The sequence below is a fragment of the Dermacentor silvarum genome, chromosome 6, assembly GCF_013339745.2.
Source record: "Dermacentor silvarum isolate Dsil-2018 chromosome 6, BIME_Dsil_1.4, whole genome shotgun sequence".
Classification (NCBI taxonomy): Eukaryota; Metazoa; Arthropoda; class Arachnida; order Ixodida; family Ixodidae; genus Dermacentor; species Dermacentor silvarum.
This window is the reverse complement of record NC_051159.1, coordinates 135,747,206-135,768,754: the sequence shown is the minus strand read 5'-3', so window position 1 is coordinate 135,768,754 and position 21,549 is coordinate 135,747,206. Positions and strand designations below refer to the sequence as shown.

At 45.4% G+C, this 21,549-nt stretch overlaps 1 protein-coding gene across 1 annotated transcript in view; it reads left to right on the top strand.

Annotated features, from left to right (window-relative positions):
* The window catches only part of LOC119456073 (glycine receptor subunit alphaZ1), a 152,002-nt gene that overhangs the window by 85,789 nt on the left and 44,664 nt on the right, over positions 1-21,549 (top strand). The window contains exon 2 of the mRNA XM_037717673.2: positions 15,186-15,286. Within this exon, the coding sequence (XP_037573601.1) occupies positions 15,186-15,286 (101 nt within the window). The remainder of the gene's footprint in view (positions 1-15,185; positions 15,287-21,549) is intronic.

The following is a 21,549-nucleotide window of genomic DNA, read 5'->3' as shown; positions in this document are numbered from 1 at the left end:
TCACGTTAACATGTCGCGAATGAAACATTTGATGCTCTTTGACAGCTACAGTTTCTCCCAGGCACATGCAAGCTGTCTTGGAGGCGACATGGCAGAGCGTAATTACGCCACGTCATCTCACTACACTACGTTAACGAGTGTTTAAAATATTATTGTTAACGCTGTACGTGCCCAAGTACCGTTTTGGCACGTCTGATGGCATGCCTGAATTAATGAAAACATATCAGTTATAAATCTGTCACTATGAAAAATAACTAATTAGTTATTTTAGTTAATTAATTAAATTATTTATTTATTTATTATTAGTTATTTATTTTATTTTAGTCAAAAGGCATTAAGGTTGCCTTTTGGACATGTTGGTTTACATGGTCAATGGCCTTGGAAGCCTAAGCCACCAAGAGAGGGGGAAATTGGCATTCATCTGGACTGTAGCACGACGCTCTAAACGAAAGCCCATACGGGTCTCGTAGAAAGAAAGCTTCGAAGCCGAAGAAGAAAGAAGTATCAAAGGTACCAATTGTCTAAAGCTCCAAATTTCACAACTCTTTAAAAGCTATAGGAATATAATAAATCATATTGAAGAAATCATCCTGACTGCAGTTAAAAACTCTTATGAAGATTACTTCGCATAGGATGAACATGAACCTTGTTCATTTCGTTTGACTTATGTATAAAGTGTTATATTCTTTGTTGACATATAATTGTTTGTTTAAGCGATATTCGCTTTGTTATCTGATTTCTGAAGTGTACTACATGACCGTAGCCTATTCTTGGTGATCTACTCAGCTTCCATTCTGTCTCTGCTGCCGAGCGCGGAACGGTTAGTATATATCTGGGTAAATTGAAATAAATTGTGGGGTTTTACGTGCCAAAACCCCTATAATATTATAAGGCACGCCATGTAGTGGGGAACTCCAGTATAAATTTGGCCACCTGGGTTTCTCTAACCTGAGCCCACTGGACGGTGCACGGGCGTTTTATTGCGATAGCAATTATATGGACACTCAAAAGCAGATTTCTGCCGTCGGCGTCGCCGTCGCCGTCGCCGTCGCCGTGAGGTTCCGTATGACGTCATTTGGAGATGAAATCGTCGCCGCGCGCCGAACGCTGTATGTGCGAGTGAAAGGGCGCGAGGGGCGCGTCTTTCACGGGGAGTGAACGCACGGCGGAGAACAAACGCGCGTTCTGCGCCGTGCTCGCTTAAGGGCTGCAGAAGTAGGCGTCTCTTTTCTCCTTTACAATCACCATATATGTAGAGCAAACGCGCCTTCTTTGGACGCGCGAGAGGCCGTGGGGGAGGGGGAGGGAAGGGAGGCGACGTTTAGCTGCGGCACCAAGTGCCTATTTATATCAGAGGCTCCAGCAACAGTCACCAACGCCGCACGCATTTTGAGCTAACGCGGGCAAAACTCCGATGGCGTCGACAACAGTTCTGCGTGTTGTTGCTACCAAAGCCGCTCACCTTACTTCGTATGACATTGCTGTGTTGCTATCGCATTCATTGCTTCGCCCTTAGGGCGAAACTGTGACATTTTTTTGAATACCGCCTTCATGCAAATGCGATCTCTGCGACCGGGATTTGATCCAGCGACTTCGAGCTTACCAGCGCAACGCCCATACCGCTAAGCCACTGCGGTGCGTTATGCAGGGTGTTTCAGCTAACATTATCCTAGCTGTTCAAAAAAATTTCATAAACACGGAGCAAGATGCGATTTTAATGACTACGATTTTGGGTCGTCAGTGGTCTGACAACCGAATACAATAGGTCTCGAAATTATATTTTGGACCGTGTTCATTTCACCTTTTTATTGCGATAGCAATTATATGGACACTCAAAAGCAGATTTCTGCCGTCGGCGTCGCCGTCGCCGTAGCCGTCGCCATCGCCGTCGCCGTCGCCGTCACCGTGAGGTTCCGTATGACGTCATTTGGAGAAGAAATCGTCGCCGCGCGCCGAACGCTGTATGTGCGAGTGAAAGGGCGCGAGGGGCGCGTCTTTCACGGGGAGTGAACGCACGGCGGAGAACAAACGCGCGTTCCGTGCCGTGCTCGCTTAAGGGCTGCAGAAGTAGGCGTCTCTTTTCTCCTTTACAATCACCATATATGTAGAGCAAACGCACCTTCTTCCGACGCGCGAGAAGCCGTGGGGGAGGGGGAGGGAAGGGAGGCGACGTTTAGCGGCGGCACCAAGTGCCTATTTATATCACAGGCTCCGGCAACAGTCACCAACGCCGCACGCATTTTGTTTTATTGCGATAGCAATTATATGGACAATCAAAAGCAGATTTCTGCCGTCGGCGTCGCCGTCGCCGTCGCCGTCGCCGTGAGGTTCCGTATGACGTCATTTGGAGAAGAAATCGTCGCCGCGCGCCGAACGCTGTATGTGCGAGTGAAAGGGCGCGAGGGGCGCGTCTTTCACGGGGAGTGAACGCACGGCGGAGAACAAACGCGCGTTCTGCGCCGTGCTCGCTTAAGGGCTGCAGAAGTAGGCGTCTCTTTTCTCCTTTACAATCACCATATATGTAGAGCAAACGCGCCTTCTTCAGACGCGTGAGAGGCCGTGGGGGAGGGGGAGGGAAGGGAGGCGACGTTTAGCTGCGGCACCAAGTGCCTATTTATATCAGAGGCTCCAGCAACAGTCACCAACGCCGCACGCATTTTGAGCTAACGCGGGCAAACGCCGATGGCGTCGACAACAGTTCTGCGTGTTGTTGCTACCAAAACCGCTCACCTTACTTCGTATGACATTGCTGTGTTGCTATCGCATTCATTGCTTCGCCCTTAGGGCGAAACTGTGACATTTTATTGCGATAGCAATTATATGGACACTCCAAAGCAGATTTCTGCCGTCGGCGTCGCCATCGCCGTTGCCGTCGCCGTCGCCGTCGCCGTGAGGTTCCGTATGACGTCAATGGAGATGAAATCGTCGCCGCGCGCCGCCGAACGCTGTATGTGCGAGTGAAAGGGCGCGAGGGACGCGCGCTTTCACGGGGAGTGAACCCACGGCGGAGAACAAACGCGCGTTCTGCGCCGTGCGTTAAGGGCTGCAGAAGTAGGCGTCTCTTTCCTCCTTTACAATCACCATATATGTAGAGCAAACGCGCATTCTTCGGACGCACGAAAAGCCGTGGGGGGGAGGGGGAGGGAAGAGAAGCGACGTTTAGCTGCAGCACCAAGTGCCTATTTATATCAGAAGCTCCGGCAACAGTCACCAACGCCGCACGCATTTTGTGCGAACGCGGGCAAAACGCCGACGGCGTCGACAACAGTTGCGCGTGTTGCCGGTGCTGCTGCATGTCCAAGTTTATACAGCTGATAAAGCTACTATCATTACTCCGTATAGCTCTCTACAAATTTGCTATCGCAATTGATGCTTCGCCTTTCAGGTGAAACTGCGACAACTTTTTTTTAACACGAAAGTGTTTTATGCCGGGGTCCACCAAGACTTCACTGACGTATTTCCGTCACGGAAATACGTCATAGAACATAATACAAAGAAAGAAACCAGAAGAAAAAGTTCCACAAACATGCAAAATTTGGGAATCGAACCCACGACCTCTCGCTCGGTCCGTGACGATAGATCGCCGAGCGTTTAACCCATTGCGCCACAAACGCATTTGCAGAGAGCTACACAGACGCGCCTTATATATCTAAAGCCCAGACCACACGTACGCTTGCAAACGCGCGCAAGCTCGCGTCCGCGCGCCCACGCATGCGCAGATGGTGCGGCACGGCTCGTACGCGTCGAAATGCGGCGCGATCTCGGTGATCAGCTCCTCTCAGTTATCGCGCGCCTGGGCTGCCTCGCGTCGGCGCGCCTGGCTACGCTGCGACGGCGCGGTACATTCAACTCTCAGTTAAGCAGAATTATATCATGCAAGAAAGTGCTTCTTCTTCACTATTTGTGCTGATATAACAGCTCCAAAAAAAACATGTGGTTGATCCCTCTTGTATAGGAATCGGTATAGAACACGAAAGTGAAACGTGTCTTCACAGAAGTAGTGTAATGTTTATTGCACATTGATATATAATGTCTATTGGTGTTTTGTGGCTAAAGCGCCCTTAGGCGTTGATGCACCCACGCTGACGCCTGGTGGCACGTCTCCTCCATCACGACTACCAACGTCGATGACCATGAGCAACCGTCGTGCATATGGAAGCTGCACTACGCTGCACACGCTAGCACAACGCGAAAGACGAAGCACGTAACTGACACACTAATACAACGCGCAAGACAAAGCACGTAACTGAATCGTCACCGAGTCAAATCAGCGCGTACAGCGCGTCGTAATTGCAGCCTCCGCGATCAACTTCAGAAACATTTTCAGAGCTAATTGCGGAGGCCTACGCTCCGCTGTGCTGAGTACGGTGAACGCCACCTAGGTGGCGTTGGTAGTGCTTCTTGATGCCAGCGTCCCTTCGAATGCTGGCATCGAGGCGTCGTAGTGCTGAGACCACCGAAGCGTTCACTGTCGGTGCGCGTTAGTGTCATAATGCACTACTTCTCTTTTCTGCTCGTAGGCGGCGGCACCGCCCCGAGCAAGAGCGCGGGTACACGGAGGAGTGTTAGATATATAAGGCGCGTCTGTGTAGCTCTCTGCAAATGCGTTTGTGGCGCAATGGGTTAAACGCTCGGCGATCTATCGTCGCGGACCGAGAGGTCGTGGGTTCGATTTCCAAATTTTGCATGTTTGTGGAACTTTTTCTTCTGGTTTCTTTCTTTGTATTATGTTCTATGACGTATTTCCGTGACGGACGGAAATACGTCAGTGAAGTCTTGGTGGACCCCGGCATAAAACACTTTCGTGTTAAGATAACAATTACGTTTATAGATATCGAAGCATTTTGAAGCACTGCCAACAACGGAATACGAAGTGGCGTCTGCCAAGGTGTAAACAAGTGAGGCCAGTGAGCGCGCGCTGTCGCGCGTATTTGTGGATGCAAACCGCCATTCCTCGCTAGGCGCGGCAACCGCAAGGTGCGTAGACGCGAGCTTACGCGCGTCCGCAAGCGTACGTGTGGTCTGGGCTTAACACTCCTCCGTGTACCCGCGCTCTTGCTCGGGGCGGTGCCGCCGCCTACGAGCAGAAAAGAGAAGTACTGCATTATGACACTAACGCGCACCGACAGTGAACGCTTCGGTGGTCTCAGCACTACGACGCCGCGATGCCAGCATTCGAAGGGACGCTGGCATCGATGGATGGATGGATGGATGGATGGATGGATGAGGCTGAACCCTTTAAATCGGGCGGTGGCATACGCCACCTAGCCATCAAGGCATCAAGAAGCACTACCAACGCCACCTAGGTGGCGTTCACCGTACTCAGCACAGCGGAGCGTAGCCTCCGCAATTAGCTCTGAAAATGTTTCTGAAGTTGATCGCGGAGGCTGCAATTACGACGCGCTGTACGCGCTGATTTGACTCGGTGACGATTCAGTTACGTGCTTTGTCTTGCGCGTTGTATTAGTGTGTCAGTTACGTGCTTCGTCTTTCGCGTTGTGCTAGCGTGTGCAGCGTAGTGCAGCTTCCATATGCACGACGGTTGCTCATGGTCATCGACGTTGGTAGTCGTGATGGAGGAGACGTGCCACCAGGCGTCAGCGTGGGTGCATCAACGCCTAAGGGCGCTTTAGCCACAAAACACCAATAGACATTATATATCAATGTGCAATAAACATTACACTACTTCTGTGAAGACACGTTTCACTTTCGTGTTCTATACCGATTCCTATACAAGAGGGATCAACCACATGTTTTTTTTAACAGCTTGGCTAACGTTAGCTGGGACACGCAGTAGACGGATCAAGGACCAGTCAGGTACCATTAGCACTTGTATTCATGTTCGCTTTCGTACTCCTGAGGTGCTTGAAAACCAATGACTGTTCCAAAAAGAGTTAAAAAGAAATTTATCACTGCAAATAGAGGCATGACACTCTGGCATTCAGCGTGTCTGTCTTGTTTGAGGATATGAAAACACTGATATTTCTATAGCTTTCAGGTTTGCAAGCTATAGTTAAGAATGTATCGTTTTTTATGGGTGAAAGCGATGTCGTGCCTATAAAAATAAGCAACTCAAATCTCAATAATAGGGGTAACTATACAGTCGTCGCTCGTCGCATCTGACTTCCGGATCAAGTAATTCCGCTCTTTGTAGATGTATCCCGGTACACTCCGGAGCAATCGATGCTGATTTCGGGTAATTACGATTGTACAACTCTGTTAGCCTCACGCGCGCAGTCTGATTAAACAAATAAGACTTTTGCAACTAAAAAAATATTTAGTACATAGTAGACGATTCTTGCGCCAAGCTGTAGTTGTATAGCAGTAATAACGCGGTAAAAGTTGGACAGTGAAAAACAGGAAAATATTGAACCCCAATGAGCAAAAGTATACGGGCCACACAGTCGCCGAAAAAAACTGAATTTATTTGTAATTTAGAAGGAGAAAAGGAAATTGATGAGTGGACTAGAAAGTTCGGAAAGTGAAGTTTGCACTGCAGTCCTCAATTTAGGGTTATTTTCACAGTTTGGGAAGAATATCGGCTTCGTTACGGAACTTTGGTCTGGATACTTTTTCTTAGAGGAGTACGTGAGAACATGTCACTCGGCTCACCGCTATAAGTATTAGATTTGCAATCCGAACTACTTTGACCAGCACCGAACATGTTCTTTCGAGTGTATCTTTGGTTTGAATTGATTTTATGAACTACGGAAAAAAATATCTTCACAGTAATTAAAAAACTGCTTTGCTTCGTACGGCTTCTGTAATATATTGCGCGAATTAGATATTGCCGCAACGGTAAACACAGACAAAATAGTATAATCTGGATATGTTATGAAAAAGACTTCACTCAATAGTGCTTGCACAACGTATGCAATTACACAAGAAAGCTGGAAAACGCGAAATCAGACACAGCAGTGCGGAATGAAGAGAATTGCTGTCGCAGAAGATCCTTGAGTGCGGGAGATTTAAAATAATTAGGGTGGATTAGAAAGAACTATGCAAACATCACCGAACATCCCGTTGAGGGAACTCGCAAACACGCTTAAAAGAAAATAAATGACTCCAGCTCGAATTATTGCCTAACGTGAGGTATACCTATGTAAATATTTCATTACGTTGGTTAACTTTTGTCCGTCATGATTCTGAGAACTCATTTCATTATTCACGACAACCAATTAAACGTGTGCCATAAGGGACAATAAAGGGCAGCGCCAGCAATGCAGAGAATTGCGTAAGGAAGAGCACAAGGGCGTGTTCGGCGCGTGTATGTCCTTCAAGCGCCCTTTCTGAAATAAAAATTCATGAAATCGACGTGCACACTTTCTATACTTCGGCATGCTTGGCCTTCATTCCTATTTTCATAATTGTTTTAGTCAAGTAGGTAATTTCACGCCTGATTTCAGAAGCCTTAGTTTTCTAGGTTTCATAGAATGTAAATCAGAGAAAAAACCTATGGGAAAAAAAGGCTAGAAATATTTGATGTGTCCTTGTTTCCGTTAATGTAAGAACGCATAAGCAGGGCGTCCTAGCTAACGCGAATCAAGCTATATATGAAAAGGGGCGGCAATATCTGAGGATGGAATCATCGATGTTTTAATCAGTTTCTTTGCTGTACCTGGCTAAATCTTTCATTATTTAATTTTTTATTGATTAGTTTGTAAAAAGATGACTTAATTACCTGAATGAATAAACACTTGTGTATTTGCATAGGCGCGAATGTCAAACAGTGTGCCGCATTCGAAAACATTATATTCGTGAGTTAACCAGGCAACTACTATTTGCCTAGTTATCTTTTTTTTTCGTTTTAATGTTGCGGCGCCAAACGCGAAAAACAGTTCGAAGTGAGCATGGTCCCCCGCACCTCGTGGTCGCAACCACAGCGCTGTAAACAAATATTTATAGAACTAACGCTGGCACACTGACTGACTTGAGGGCCTCATAAAAGTGAGAAGGCGGCGGTGTAACAACAGCATTAAGGAAAAGGCCATTTTCGTGTTTTGCTCAGCATCAGTTGTGCTCCTTATCACCGCTCTCAGCCTGTGCGCACTGCTCTGGCACGCAGCGTTGTCACCCGGTCGCTTACGTGTAGCCGCAGTCAAGAAGTACGTCACCCCTATATAACTTTTCCACGGTCGCCAAGTCAGTCGTTGAGTAGAGCCCATTGCTTGAAACCCTTTTCAAGGTCTTTGCTGTTGCACACGCCCTTACTTCGCATCCATCTAAAGGGCTTGTTCCTCCATGGGAATGTTGGGGCCCGTTCAGTATACGCTTTCTTTAACGGCGCGAAAAACAGACACCACACATAGAACACGACACACACGATCAATGATATTTGTTCCCGTTTTGCTGGACGACTTCCAAACGCAAAGAAAAGTAACTAGGAATAATGCGGTGAGTTGGAAACTGATGAACATACTGCTCTTGAATGCGATGTAAAACTTGTCATGTAACCTTACGAAATTTTACACATATTTAATAATTTAGGTGAATGATTTTGCAATATTGGATGATGAGTGATAACAGCAAAAATTCTACAGCTTGCGCAAGGCGACTGTATGCAAAACACAGTTCGTCTAATGCTGCTATCTCGTGCCCCCCCCCCCCCTTTTTTTTTCTAGCTTGGCCCGCCTTAGCTGGCACACCTTGTATATCACATTTATATATTTACCGTCTTATATGCATGTGTTGTTTTATTTCTACAATATATTAGCCAGAACCAATGATCAGCCTGCTCCGCGAAAAACAAGAAGCTTGTCCTATAGTTTTTTTTAAGTGGGGCAAAAACACAAAGAAACTGAACAGATGGCTCTTCTTCAATAAGAAGGAGTGCATCTTTCACATAATTTTACTGCGCTGTTAATAGTGGTGGACTAATTGAAGCAGGAACAACCGGGGCATTGTTCGGACGTCAAAACAGATGGCCAAAAAATACTTGCCCTAAGGCGCTGTGCTTTCTCAAAGTTTCCAACCTTCGCGCTGCGAGTCACGTGTCAGGCGGAGACAAACGATTCCTTCCTCGAAGCTTCCTCTCTCCTTATGTATCTCGTTCATTTTATGTTTTTCAAGCTTTATTGTTGCTCTGTGATATATGGCGCTCCCGGCGGGCATGAATACGTTGGTTCGAATGGCACAGAGCACCCTCCTATGGGCAAAAGAGGTTCGCAGAGAGAGTTTCAGAGCTTCGCCCGGCCCCTCTTGTTCCTTACCTCCGATTCTTCGCTGGTATATTTTTTGCTACTATTGTCACTGTTTGAAAGTTTCACTTTCATACGGCCATTTTTCGCGATATCGATCTCAATTTCCGTAGCCGAAAGCCGTTGACTGTCGCACGCACGTGCGCGCACCATCGCCTTATGACTTCCAAACAGGCGCTCAGATGCCGCCTTGCCATTTCTCAACCAAGGGCGCAGTTGGGACGAAAGCCGGTGAGTTGCTAGTATCGGTTCGCTCTACTGGAAGGGGTTCTTATTTATGTCGGCCACTCCAGGAAATTTGTTGGCAAAAAGGCGTTAAAAGGCAAAATTAAAGCGTAGCACAGACGAAGAAAAAAAAGAAAGAAACAGATTATTTCGTTTTTGTAATCGCCGTCTTCGTTGTGCTCCCGTGCGCACGGCCCTCCAGCCTGCCGGCTTTCCCTTCGATGTCGCAGTGAGATGCGATGACGTGTGTGACCGGGAAGAGTCACTGCTATCGAGAAATAAACGAACCTATTAACGGTCAGAACGTGCTAAAACGGGTCAAAAGAATTCATGTGCCTCCAGGTGAGAAGACTTTCTGATTTAATTTTAACACAGGAATGCATTCTGTCATAAGTTTCTTAGAATAAAGGGGTTTTTATATCTCAGCGTGGAATCGTTTGCAAGCAACCAGAAGCAGTAAGAGCGACCCTATCAAGTGAACCTGTCGAAAACTCGCGTCTCTTTCACTTGGTACATACCAAAATTGGTATGCAAGGGTACAAATGTATGACTAACAAGAGTGATAGGTCCATGACATCAATAAAAGCACATGCTCTTGAGTTACGTCACGTTTTACGATAATACAATCACGTGTGGCGCATACCCGCACTGGATAAAGCGGATATGAGCCAGGGACACGGTGTAAGATATATATCTTACACCGTGGCCAGGGACAAGGAAGAAGAAAGAAAGAAAGAAAGAAAGAAGAAAGAAAGAAGAAAGAAGAAAGAAAGAACGAAAGAGAGAGAACCTGGCTGCTCAAAGAGTAGAGCATTTGCAGAGAAAGCTGCGCCGGCGCCGGATCACGTGACGCGCGCGACCAATCAGGGTCGTTTGATGTGTCGCGGGGAGGGCCGGTCTTCCCTCGCCTCAAATCAGTTTCGGCGACTGGATGGGAAGGCGCCGCGTGGTGCATTCCGCCAAAGAGCAGGTTGCGTTTGAGCAGCGGCGCCGTAAATGTGCTCAAGGCAAGGGCACGTTGTCGACGTGCCGATTCTTTCGTGAGGGCTTCCGAAGCCCACGCGTTACGTTAGCGAAGAGCCACGAACCTCGAGTTGCGGGAGCGCGATGTTGAGGTCAAAGGTGAGCCAAGAGCCGCCGACCGGGAGTTCAGGGCAAACAAAGCGATAGCGTTGCGATAGCGTCGTCTGCGATAGCGTCGTCTTACCACAAGCTTCACTTACCTCCATTTTCTCGGCAGGGGAAGAACTCTGAATTTTTCTTCATTGCTGCGAAGGAGTTTACTTATGGGACTTATTACCGCTCACAATAACGCAATAATTTCACTTACATCCTCAGGGTACCAGGAATTTAGCAAAATATAATGAAGACCCAACCCCCTTTGAACTTATAATGCTCGCTGGCATCTGTTGTGTATGACACTCCAGTATGGTTGGCTTCTATTACGATCCAGATAGAATACCAGCTTGTATGTATATTCTAGAGCCCACTAGTCGTTTCAGGTATGTAATGAAAACGCAAGGTTGTCCTCTGATATGGCTGAGCAGGGTGAAATTCCCTGGCAGGAATATCAGTAATTACATTAGATATGACGTTATAGGGTACATGTTCTCACTATAAAAAGCAAGCTATTAATCGCGTAGGTAAAATAATTGTCAATAGCATAACTTATGGAACTGGACAAAAACAATCGGACAGAGAAGAAAAGTATAATATTCTAGGAATACTTCCAGTACAGGAGCTATTTAAGTATGTGGTTGTAACACGATAATATTATTGTAATTCTTTCAAAGTATTGGTAAAAAAAGATGTCGCGTTACGAAAAACAGAAAGGTATGTTAAGCCAAGAGTGTTAACAAACTATGGAAAGGAAACAAGAAATTATTATGTGCGGGATATGTTTATTGAACTTGATGCAACACTGTACGATATAAATTCAAAATGTAAAATAATGAAACAAGTGAGGAAGTGGTATTCAACTGTTTATTGTAATATGTGATTTTCTATTTGTAGGCTTATGTGACTGGATAACGTAGTATTTGTTCTTTGTGTGTTAGAATATTTTCTTTGAAGTTGTATAATTTTGAACTGTAATTCTATAATGCTTCATATCTCTATTAAAAGATGTACCACCTGCTGCCTGGTCTTCTAACAAGCACGATGTGCTTAGATTGACCAGCAAACATTATCTGTGAAAATGTATTTGAAATAAAATCTGATTTGACTTGATATTTGATAATAAAATAATTTTAATTGACGATGCAGTTTGTGATGTCACGGGGCTTTAGGCGCTGCCTGTCTAGGATGCTTATTAGTATTCATTTGCAAACACTTTTGTATATGTTATTCACTTTCTCACTAGCAAAACTTTGGCAATAAAGAGAAACAGTGCTTTAGCACAGTGGTTAGCGCGCCCGATTCCCAAATGTGCATTGCACCGGAGAAATGGGTTCAAAAGCCGTTAGTAGCGGCAGTGGGCAACGTCTTTTTTTCTCTCCACCCAGTAGCGTTGGTGTAGCTAGGAGAGGACAAAGCTGCCTGACGGCGAAGTAGAACGTCATTGACGACTAGACAGTGTAACGCAATGAACGCAAGTGTAACGCAAAGAACGTATGTACGTACGCACAAAGCAAAGCCACATTCGAGCACTCAACTGCTGTGGTAGTGAAAGTTAAGACAAGCTGACGAACGATAGTTTAGAAGCTATGGCCTTTGGTGGAGTGGCCAATCATGCATCAGTGCAATATCAATCCGTGATATAAAAAAATAATTAGCACGTGTGCAAAACCAGTTTATCGGCCTAAAAAATGTACTATCGGCGGGACAAGAAAAATGTATTGCAATGGTTTTCTGGCTATATAAATCTGACAAAACGATTATTGAACTGCCCAGTTGCTAGTCCACCAGCGTGCCATGTGCATTTCCCTCTTCTGTCTAGTGTCAAAGTGTTCTGCTGCAAAGGGAAGATTCTTTTATTGCACTCCTAATTAAAATTAGGAGTCGTAATTCAATAGAAAACAGCTCAAGAATGTCAATAATGCCTTATATTATATGAAGGCTGTGACATTGTAATTTCTACATTCCAAACCTTTTAATCACTGCTATGCCAAGTAATATTGTAGCCGTGTTAGTAAAGGGCATGCTAATTGGCAAATCCGGAGAGAGAGAGAGAGAGAGAGAGAGCGAGAACGATAGAGGAGAGGCAGGGAGAGTTAGCTAATGTAATGTGTTTTACACTCTTTACTTTTGTTCAGCATATTAAGGCTTGTTGTCTTCTTCATATCAAAGGCAGTCATAAGAATCGAAACTTTTTTTGTCTTATCTCTAATGTTACGGCATGTGTCGCAACAAGGCCTTTTAGAAAATAAAACCGAACGAAGATCTTGCATGGCACCCTGGTTGACTTGTGAAAGAATGTGAAAATCTATCCCGTTTGCTTAACCGAGTACTAATCCTCTCGGCAGACTTACAAAGCTGAGCACTGAAACACAAGTGTTTTCACAATAATTAGGTTAGTTAAGGAATTCTTCCTAAGCTCAAGTGGAAGACTAGAGCTCGTGAAGATATTCAGACTATTGCAGCAAATAGCATTAAGACTAGTATGGCAACAAAAACCACTAGAACACATCCGACACGTGGCAGTTAATCCTGCAGAAGAATAATTAACACCAACATTTAAGAGTGAACCGAACAGTAAGGAGGCACTGGTCGAAACTACAGATCGGAACCATTCAGCTCGGGATTACCTATCATCCGGATTACCTATCAGTCCACCGTTCACGGTATAACGCAGTCAAATATGCAGTCCTATTCGTTACAAACTGGAGAAAAGTAGCAAGGTAGGAGATACTGCGTGCGAATACAAGCACAACACTTTTAGACCAGTGTGGATGCTGGCATATTGTCACTTCATCTAGAATTAATTCGTTATGTGCATCATTATCTTTACGCGCTGCTGCAGTGACAAGCGCTCTTTCAGATGATCAGGTTACGCGAGAGTATACAAAGGTATTTCAGAAATGGGCACAACCCAGATTAAAAGAGTGCTGCTTCTGAGGCAAATTGTAAATTAATATGTACAAAGAGAGAGAGAGAGAGAGAAGAAGAGGGAAAGGCAGGGAGGTTAACGAAGGTTTCGGCCGTTCGGGTACCCTACGCGTGGGGAAGAGAACAGGTGAAAAGAGCGCTAAGAAGGAAAGAGAAGGAGAGTCATTGTGCGTGCACTCGCAGATGAATGTTCACTCGCAATCGCTTATATAGTCTTGAAAAAGCTTATTAATGTTTTCATGGCCTTGTGCATACTAGATTCCGTGGCCGGGGTCCATGGTGCGCTAGATGAGGACAGAGTGAAGCACAGCAGGACACATACAGCGCTCCCGTGCTTGTTTTTGTGTGGCCTTACACAGCTCTCGTGTTCTTCCGTACCTCCGGCATCCTACTGAAACTAAATTAACCAAAGAAAAACTAGCATTGTTGAATGTACCGTAATAGGAAATGGTGGTTCTCAAAGAAGAACTCTGTGTAGCAAAAGTCAGAGGGTTCTCGTAAAGAATAAAGAAATTTCTCAGTGATAACTATAAGCTGCACACGGGTAATAAGAGCTACGTAAAAAAAGAAAGCCAGGCCTGCGTGGCACACGCAGCACAGTGTCAGCGTAAGCTAAACGAGCGTTTCGACAGTACTACTAGTAATTTTGAGTGAATGCGTCAGGAACGCGCTTGAGACGCCATCGCGCGTGCAAGCCGACGCGTTCCATCGCTGATGGCTAGCGCCGTTCGGCCCAGCCAAGCGGACGACAATGCAACTACGGCTGTCACATTCGCTCCCATTGCACCGCGCCCGACGCGGCCTGCTTGGGACGCCGTCGCGCGTGCAAGCCGACGCATTCCATCGCCGATGACTAGCGCCGTTCGGCCCAGGCAAGCAAGCGCTTGCGTGCCTAAATGGTAGAGTATGCGCCTCCCAAGCAGCGGGCCTAGGTTCGATCCCGGCGGAGAGCGGGTACCTTTTTTGCATGCGATAGCGGCTACGGGGCGGCGGCATCATCGCGACCCGAAAGCCCTTCAGGGAGCACGGCGCCGAACGCGCGTTTGGTCTCCGACGTGAGTTCGCTTCTCGTGAAAGCACGCGTCCCTCGCGGCCTTTCACTCGCACACACAGCGTCCGCAGCGCGCCGACAATTTCATCGCCGTTTACGTCATACGGATACTCACGGCGACTGCGACGATGACGCCGACGGCAGAAATCCGCTTTGAAGTGTCCATATAATTGCTATCGCAATAAAACGGTTGCCATCCGTTGTCTACATTCAGAATCACTATTGCCTTCTTCATCTATCCTAGACTGTGACTGGCATTTTCGACACCCTAAACATAAATCTGACTGCTGCAAATATACTGTGCTGTGGTTATTATCCTCAGCGCTGAGCGGTTACTTTCTAGGTGTGTGTTTGCAATAATAATTAAACAGAGCACGTGCTCGAATCCACTCCTTAATAACATAAGAGCGCATCATGCAGCATGTAGCTGGTAAAATTTTGAGAACTCCTGCATTTGGACATATGCGTTGCTTGTCAATCGTTTCTATACAGTACCAGAGGAATGAAATCGCAGATTTTAGCTAGGCTGTGGGAGGTTACAAAGTTAAGTAATTATTGCCCTTTATATTGACGAAATTATTGTCTCTTGCCGGAAATCAGAGTTGCAAATTAATTGCGAATGCGACAAAGAGTGGCAAAATCGAAATCCTGTCCTACTTTTTCAGAGGCTACCCAGCACCAGGACTCTTCGATGATGTCGATCTTCAAATATTGGACAACATCCTATGGAGCTACGACCGACGCATCACACCTGGTCACCATTTAAGTGAGCAAAGTTTCCATATCATAACTTTCTATATGATTTGCAAGATAGACATATATATTGCGTTTACATTTCAGGTGATAGCAGCATCCAAAATTCTGTATATATGCGAAAGGTTCTCTTGCAGGCATTCACTACCTGCAAACGCTGCATCCTCAGCTTTTACCTTCAAATGCGTTTTAAGAAGAAGCACGCATAAGTTTATTGTCATATTCAGGCAGTCGGCACCCGCCTGTGAAGTTGCACAGAGAAAAATACCTACGCATTTTTATATGATATCATTCTCTTCCCAATTCTTTCATGGCTAGTATAATACGTACGTCCTTGTGGTAATGATAGTCATACGATATTTCCTTTTTATTTACTAGCATTTCCTTCTATTATACACTCTAATACATTGTCTTCCAGGAATAGCCGCAACATTTTAGAGACAGGCATGATTTAGGAGCTACTTCTTACCTTAGTGCTTAAATACTCTCAGAAGATAATATTGCATAACGACGTGAAATTATATTTCCAATGTAGGTTGGTGGGTACTCAAAACCAAGATTGTTTTTTGAACGTCTTACCATGGTCGAGTCGAGCCTACGAAGAAATTTATTGCAACTTTGTTATATTGTTGTATAGAAGGGCACATACGCCCTAACTTGTTACGATGTTGTTTTTTTTTCTCATCTGGTACTCACACTGTGTGCACTTTAAACTAGCAACTGAAAGTAAGCCGAAATTTACAATCTACGACTGTGGCAGCGGGCCAGCGTAATCCCAAGCAGCTTTTCCTGAGAACGTCCTAACAAGTTTTCGTTTCGGCTTAACAAAATTTCTCGTTTTCTTTGGCTATACTGAAGACCTCTGTCCACTCTCGTTGAGCGCTTCTTGATCTAGCTCAACATTTCCTTCTTTAGCTCCCAAAGTGTGGTCGTGAGTATTCCCTGAGCGACGGTGACACTGAGGCTGGATCTCCGTTTTTAGATGAGCCTTCGCTCTACTCACTTTATCCAAGACGGGCTACAAGAGCAACAAGTTGATTTCAGCGAGTTGGTTTATCTTGAAGGCATAGGGAAACAGCGTGATGGGAGAACGACAAGAAAAAAACTTTACAAAAGAGGAGTAGCTCCAGTCCTGTTTTGTATATTTTTCGTACCCGTCTCATCGCACTGCCTAAATATACTTTCAAAGTATAAGAATATATTCGTGTTCTTTAGTGTGGCTCCGAGAAAGCTACTGCTTCTTACGACATTAAACCTAACGCAAGAGGTCCTTTTACCAAGCAAGTGCCTGTAGACACGAAAGGCACCCTGTTTACAGTTCCAGAAAATTTATTACTGCCGCCATACACCATTGGAACCATCTCAGCATGGCCTTTCTCATATCCATATTCCCAGTGGACAAGTATTTAGAAAGTTAGTTACGTGATAAGCTGAAAAAATAGACACGCCACACATTTTCAGTTGTAGAAAAAACAAGAGCGAAGACAGTTATTGGTTTTCAAAAAATACCAGCAGCTAACAGTAGAAACAGTAGACATACACACGCTCATAATTATAAAGAATTGCAGGGTCCATTAAATAATACTCACGCGCTTTTGGTGCTCTTCAAATGACAAGTGCATGCGGCATTCGCAGCCATCAAAGATTACCATCCTTAAAGGAGCTCTGAAGAGAAATAGAATTTGTGCTGTATCAGTAAAGTAGCCCTATACGATACCAAAACATCAGTCTTATCGCGAGAAGGCGCTTGGTAAGCCAGAAAAGGCAAAAAAAAAAAGATTGGTGGCGACGCCACCTTCAAATTCCCGCACCGTCACGCTGCGACGTCATAAATTTTGACATGGCTTCTGCTGGAGCCTAGTAATTCGTTATGGGTAAAAAAATGGACTACATTGTTTTTTAAAGAAACCAAAGACTGAATATGGTAATTCGGGAATATACACTGAGTTAACGCCGCCCAAATACGGAAAAAATACATCGAAATCTATGACGTCGCACCAACGTGTTTCTTGGTGCAACATTAAAAAGAGACTTTGGCCTTCATTTACTCTTCTAATAATGAACCTCTTACCGCCAAAATTATCCGCAACATAGTTTTCGAATACTACTTTATCTGTCTAAACTGATTTATTGTTCCAGTCTAGTGTCCCTTTAAAATGATCTTGAACAGTTTACTTACCTCGGCAAGTATGCTATTCCAACCACTATAAAACTAGCAGCATGCTATTAATTTCATATAGCTATCAGAACCCCGCAGGAGCCGCCGTCAATGCAGATGTTCTACTATAGTAGAATATCTGCGGTTGGTGGGTCACATATTTTAACGGATGGCTGTATTTTTGGTGGATTGTGAGCACGCGACAGCTGCACACCGGCAAGCGCGGGGCTGCGCGCCGACCGTCGTGACGTCATGTGTACTCGCTTGCAGCAGCTGTAGCAGGCGTTGTTGGAACAATGTGTTGAAGTTGTTTCAAAATTGTTCGCGTTTAGGTTTCTCAACACGGTACAGAAACAGGGCGGCGATTTGCACGTTTTGTCGACAATATACACACGCCGAAACAGGCAGTTTACCCTTGAGCAATAGCGAGCGTACGCAAAGAACGCCTGTGGCGTCCGTTCGGCGTCTGCTCCAGTCCCCCTTGTACTTGCGCCAGTGCTGTGGTGCGTTCACTCCGGGCGCTATGTGAAGCTCCCCTATAGCGTTACGCGGAAGTTTCATGACCAGATGAAATATACTGAAGAACCCTGCTACTACGATGCCACAGCATCCTTTCGCTGAAATGCCGCAGCTCTGCAGCAAAGCAGGGCTCGTCTGATAGTCACCGCCATCGAAGTGTTCGGTGCACAGAATGTCACGCTTTGACGGTACCCATGTTGGCTGCAATGGGCGCTTATGAATCCATATCCTTCCAAGCTTTGACTCTGCTTGGAAGGATACGGAGAAAGGCATGACACGGCTTGTCTCGCCCGACAATACTTTTCTCACACTCTTGCGTGCAGCAGCATAGAGGCATTCTCCTGCGCTGTGTCAGGTGCTTCACTGATCACATTAAAAAGTAGCACACAACACAAATGGCGATATAGAAGACTTGGGCACAAGCTCCGCTTGCGAAAACAAGTATGCGGCCGCGAGCAACGGCGCATTTGAGACGTCGTTCACTGCCGGTCGGCGCCGTCGATGCGGGTGGGTAGACGCGGGCAATGCATAGAGAAACGTATTAACTATGGGCAATGGCTCCCGCGTCGGTGTACAGTACAGATAACGTAACAGAAACGTCACTTCCTCTAGTTAACGGCGTGGCCACCAGACGCGGTATTCTGCGAAAAATGCAATAAATTGCAAATATAATGCTAGTTTCTGTCGGAAAACAAGGTTGTGTCAACCAATTTCAGCACCCAAGCTTTCATTTTGGCCTAAAAATCTCGGCAGCAAAAGTTTTGTTTGGTATCCCTTTAAGCTGTTTTTGTCTACAATCGTCGAATACGTAAGCAATTCCACACATTACTTGTATAGCTGTTTACTAGATTGCGTTATTGAGATTGATTGGCCAAAGTGTACGGATAGGCCGCAAGGTGATCTTTCACTCGCGGGAATTTGCACGTTCACCTGTGACAGGGCCTTGACAGCGCCACCGATAGATCATATGAAATGGTTTCCACTAGCTCTGTATCAAAAATTTTGTTGATGCTTCAGCATTTATTTTCCTATTTGTTTAAATATTGATAATGGGAAAAAGGAAAGGAATAAAATGTTTCATGAAAATAAGTGATAAAAAATGTCGCAGTTTCACAAGGGTTCGAAAGGCAAAGCATCACTTGGGATAGCAAATCAGTGAGAGTTATACGGAGTAAGGATAGTAGTTTTATCAACTGTATAAACTTGGACATGCAGCAGCACCAGCAACGCGCAGAACCGTTCTCGACGCGGTCGGCGTTTTGCCCGCGTTCCCACCGAACGCGCGCGGCGTTGGTGACTGTTGCTGGTGCCTCTGGAGGCGGCTCGGATGTTTTCGACGAGATCAGAACGAGACACTCGTGGAGCAGTGTCGGAAGTATTTACCACCTTCTCACCTCGCGACGTTTTTATATAATTACGCATTTGGTGCCGCAGCTAAACATCGCCTCCCCTCTCTCTCTGCCATCCCCCCACGGCCTTTCTCGCGACGGAAGAAGTCGTGTTTGCTCTCTATATGTATATGGTGATTGTAAAGGAGGAAAGAGACGCGTAATTCTGCAGCCCTTCAGGGAGCATGGCCCAGAACGCGCGTTTGCTCTCCGCCGTGCGTTCGCTCCCCGTGAAAGTGTGCGTCCCTCGCCCACTTTCACGATTTAATCGCCATTGACGTTATACGGAACCTCACGGCGACGACGACGGCGACGGCATAAATCCGCTTTCAGTGTCCATATAATTGCTATCACAATAACAGGAAAATGCCGAAATAAAATGGAGCATTCTGGTGGTGTGCCCTGGCATACAATGGGAAAAGCAATAAAAAAAACACCGCAAGAATTTATTATATGTATGGTTTGATATATTCATATTATATCTTCTGAAGCAATAGGTACTGCACAAGTCATTCAAATAATAGAATAGTAGAATATGAAGATATTAAGTACCGTTGTCATGTACGCCTATTATATTCCTCAAAGCATAGTTTGTGCATTATAGTCATTAAAGTATAGCAGCATGACTGAAAACAACAGGTACTTATAATGAGTATTGTGTGATATACGCCTGTTTTATTTCCTTAAGCAATGGGAAGTGCAGAATTCATTCAAATCATACCATAGCTCTGAACCGCAGATGCCTCTTAGTGTATTTACGAACGATCCACCAATGTTGAAAGATTGCGGCTAAGTCTATTATAATGCAGGCTTCGACAACATTGTCATCCTTACTTTGCTTGAGGCATACCGTGGATAGCCACTCATAGCAGGAGCCAGTGAACATTTATTTTCACACGGATAACTTTATTAGTGCAAGCAGGGCACGTTCTGCAGTTTGAAGGTCTCCTTGAAGTTTTGTATGCAGGTAAGAGAAACCAAACTTATTACTAGAATAATGGTACTGTCTTGCGGGAAATAGAAAATAGAAAAAAGCAAATTTTGACCATTCTTTGAATTTAATGAACACCCACTAACCTTGTCTTAGGCGAAAGAGCACCGGCCGTGCATAGGTGAACTTTTCACAAGATGACAACAGAACGGCCCTCCATTCTCCTATTCATCAACGAATGCTTTAAGCTTCAAGGAATTCATAAACTTATTATGATGAAGCTCTACTAGGACGACCTACTTTGGAAGTTTGAATGTAAACTGCCTAAAATTAGGGAGCCTACATGCAAAATCGGCGTTGCATGTAGGCTCCCTACCTAAAATAAATTTAGAGAGCACCTGGAGGGCATGTTACTGCGAGTAATGAGGTGCAATTTCCTTCTTTTTATTTGCTCTGCCTAGCACACCCTTGAAATTAATTTTTTTTGGTTTCTCCGGGCCAGACACACGAGCTGATTATCAGACCACTAGCAGAAGGGAACTACTGAATAATTTTGACCACCAGGTGTTCTGTAACGTCCACGTATGTACATATAAGTGTAGACGAGCATTTTTGCTTATCACCCCAGGGAATGCGGCCGCCCCGGCCGGGACTTAATCGCCCACCTCGAATCCAAATTCGGAACGCGATATTAATTGCTCTATGGTGGCGGGTCTTAGAAGACTATCTGGCTGTTCCATAAACGCGCTGTGTTCTCATAACCATAGCATTAACATTCGATAAGATCGCTGTGCCGCGAAGTAATTATTTTACTGCGTGAGAAATTAGCATATAGACACTCCAGGGGAAGTTTCGCCGTCGTCACCGTCAGCGTCACTGTGTGGCTCCGTATACATATATTTAGGCATATATATGTGATATGTTTATCCATGTCGTATATGCGGGTTATATTGACACACTATTAAATCTTTAAGAGAGAGAGAAAGCGAAGAGACGAAAGGCAGGGAGGTCAACCAGATGAACGTCTGGTTTGCTACCCTACACAAGGGGTAAGGGAAAGGGGGAATAAAAAGAGGAAAAGAGGAAGAGAGTGAGCATTGTGTGTGCAGCGAAGCACCATGACACCAAAGTCAAGTCCTATAGCTGGTGATGTGCGTTCAAGACATTTGACATGAACCAAGGGCCAGTGGTCGTTGCGTGAATAGGAGACTGCGGGTGAGCCATGGGGTTTACTCGAGAATTGCAAGCAATGGATTAAGAGCATCCAGTACTTGCACTGC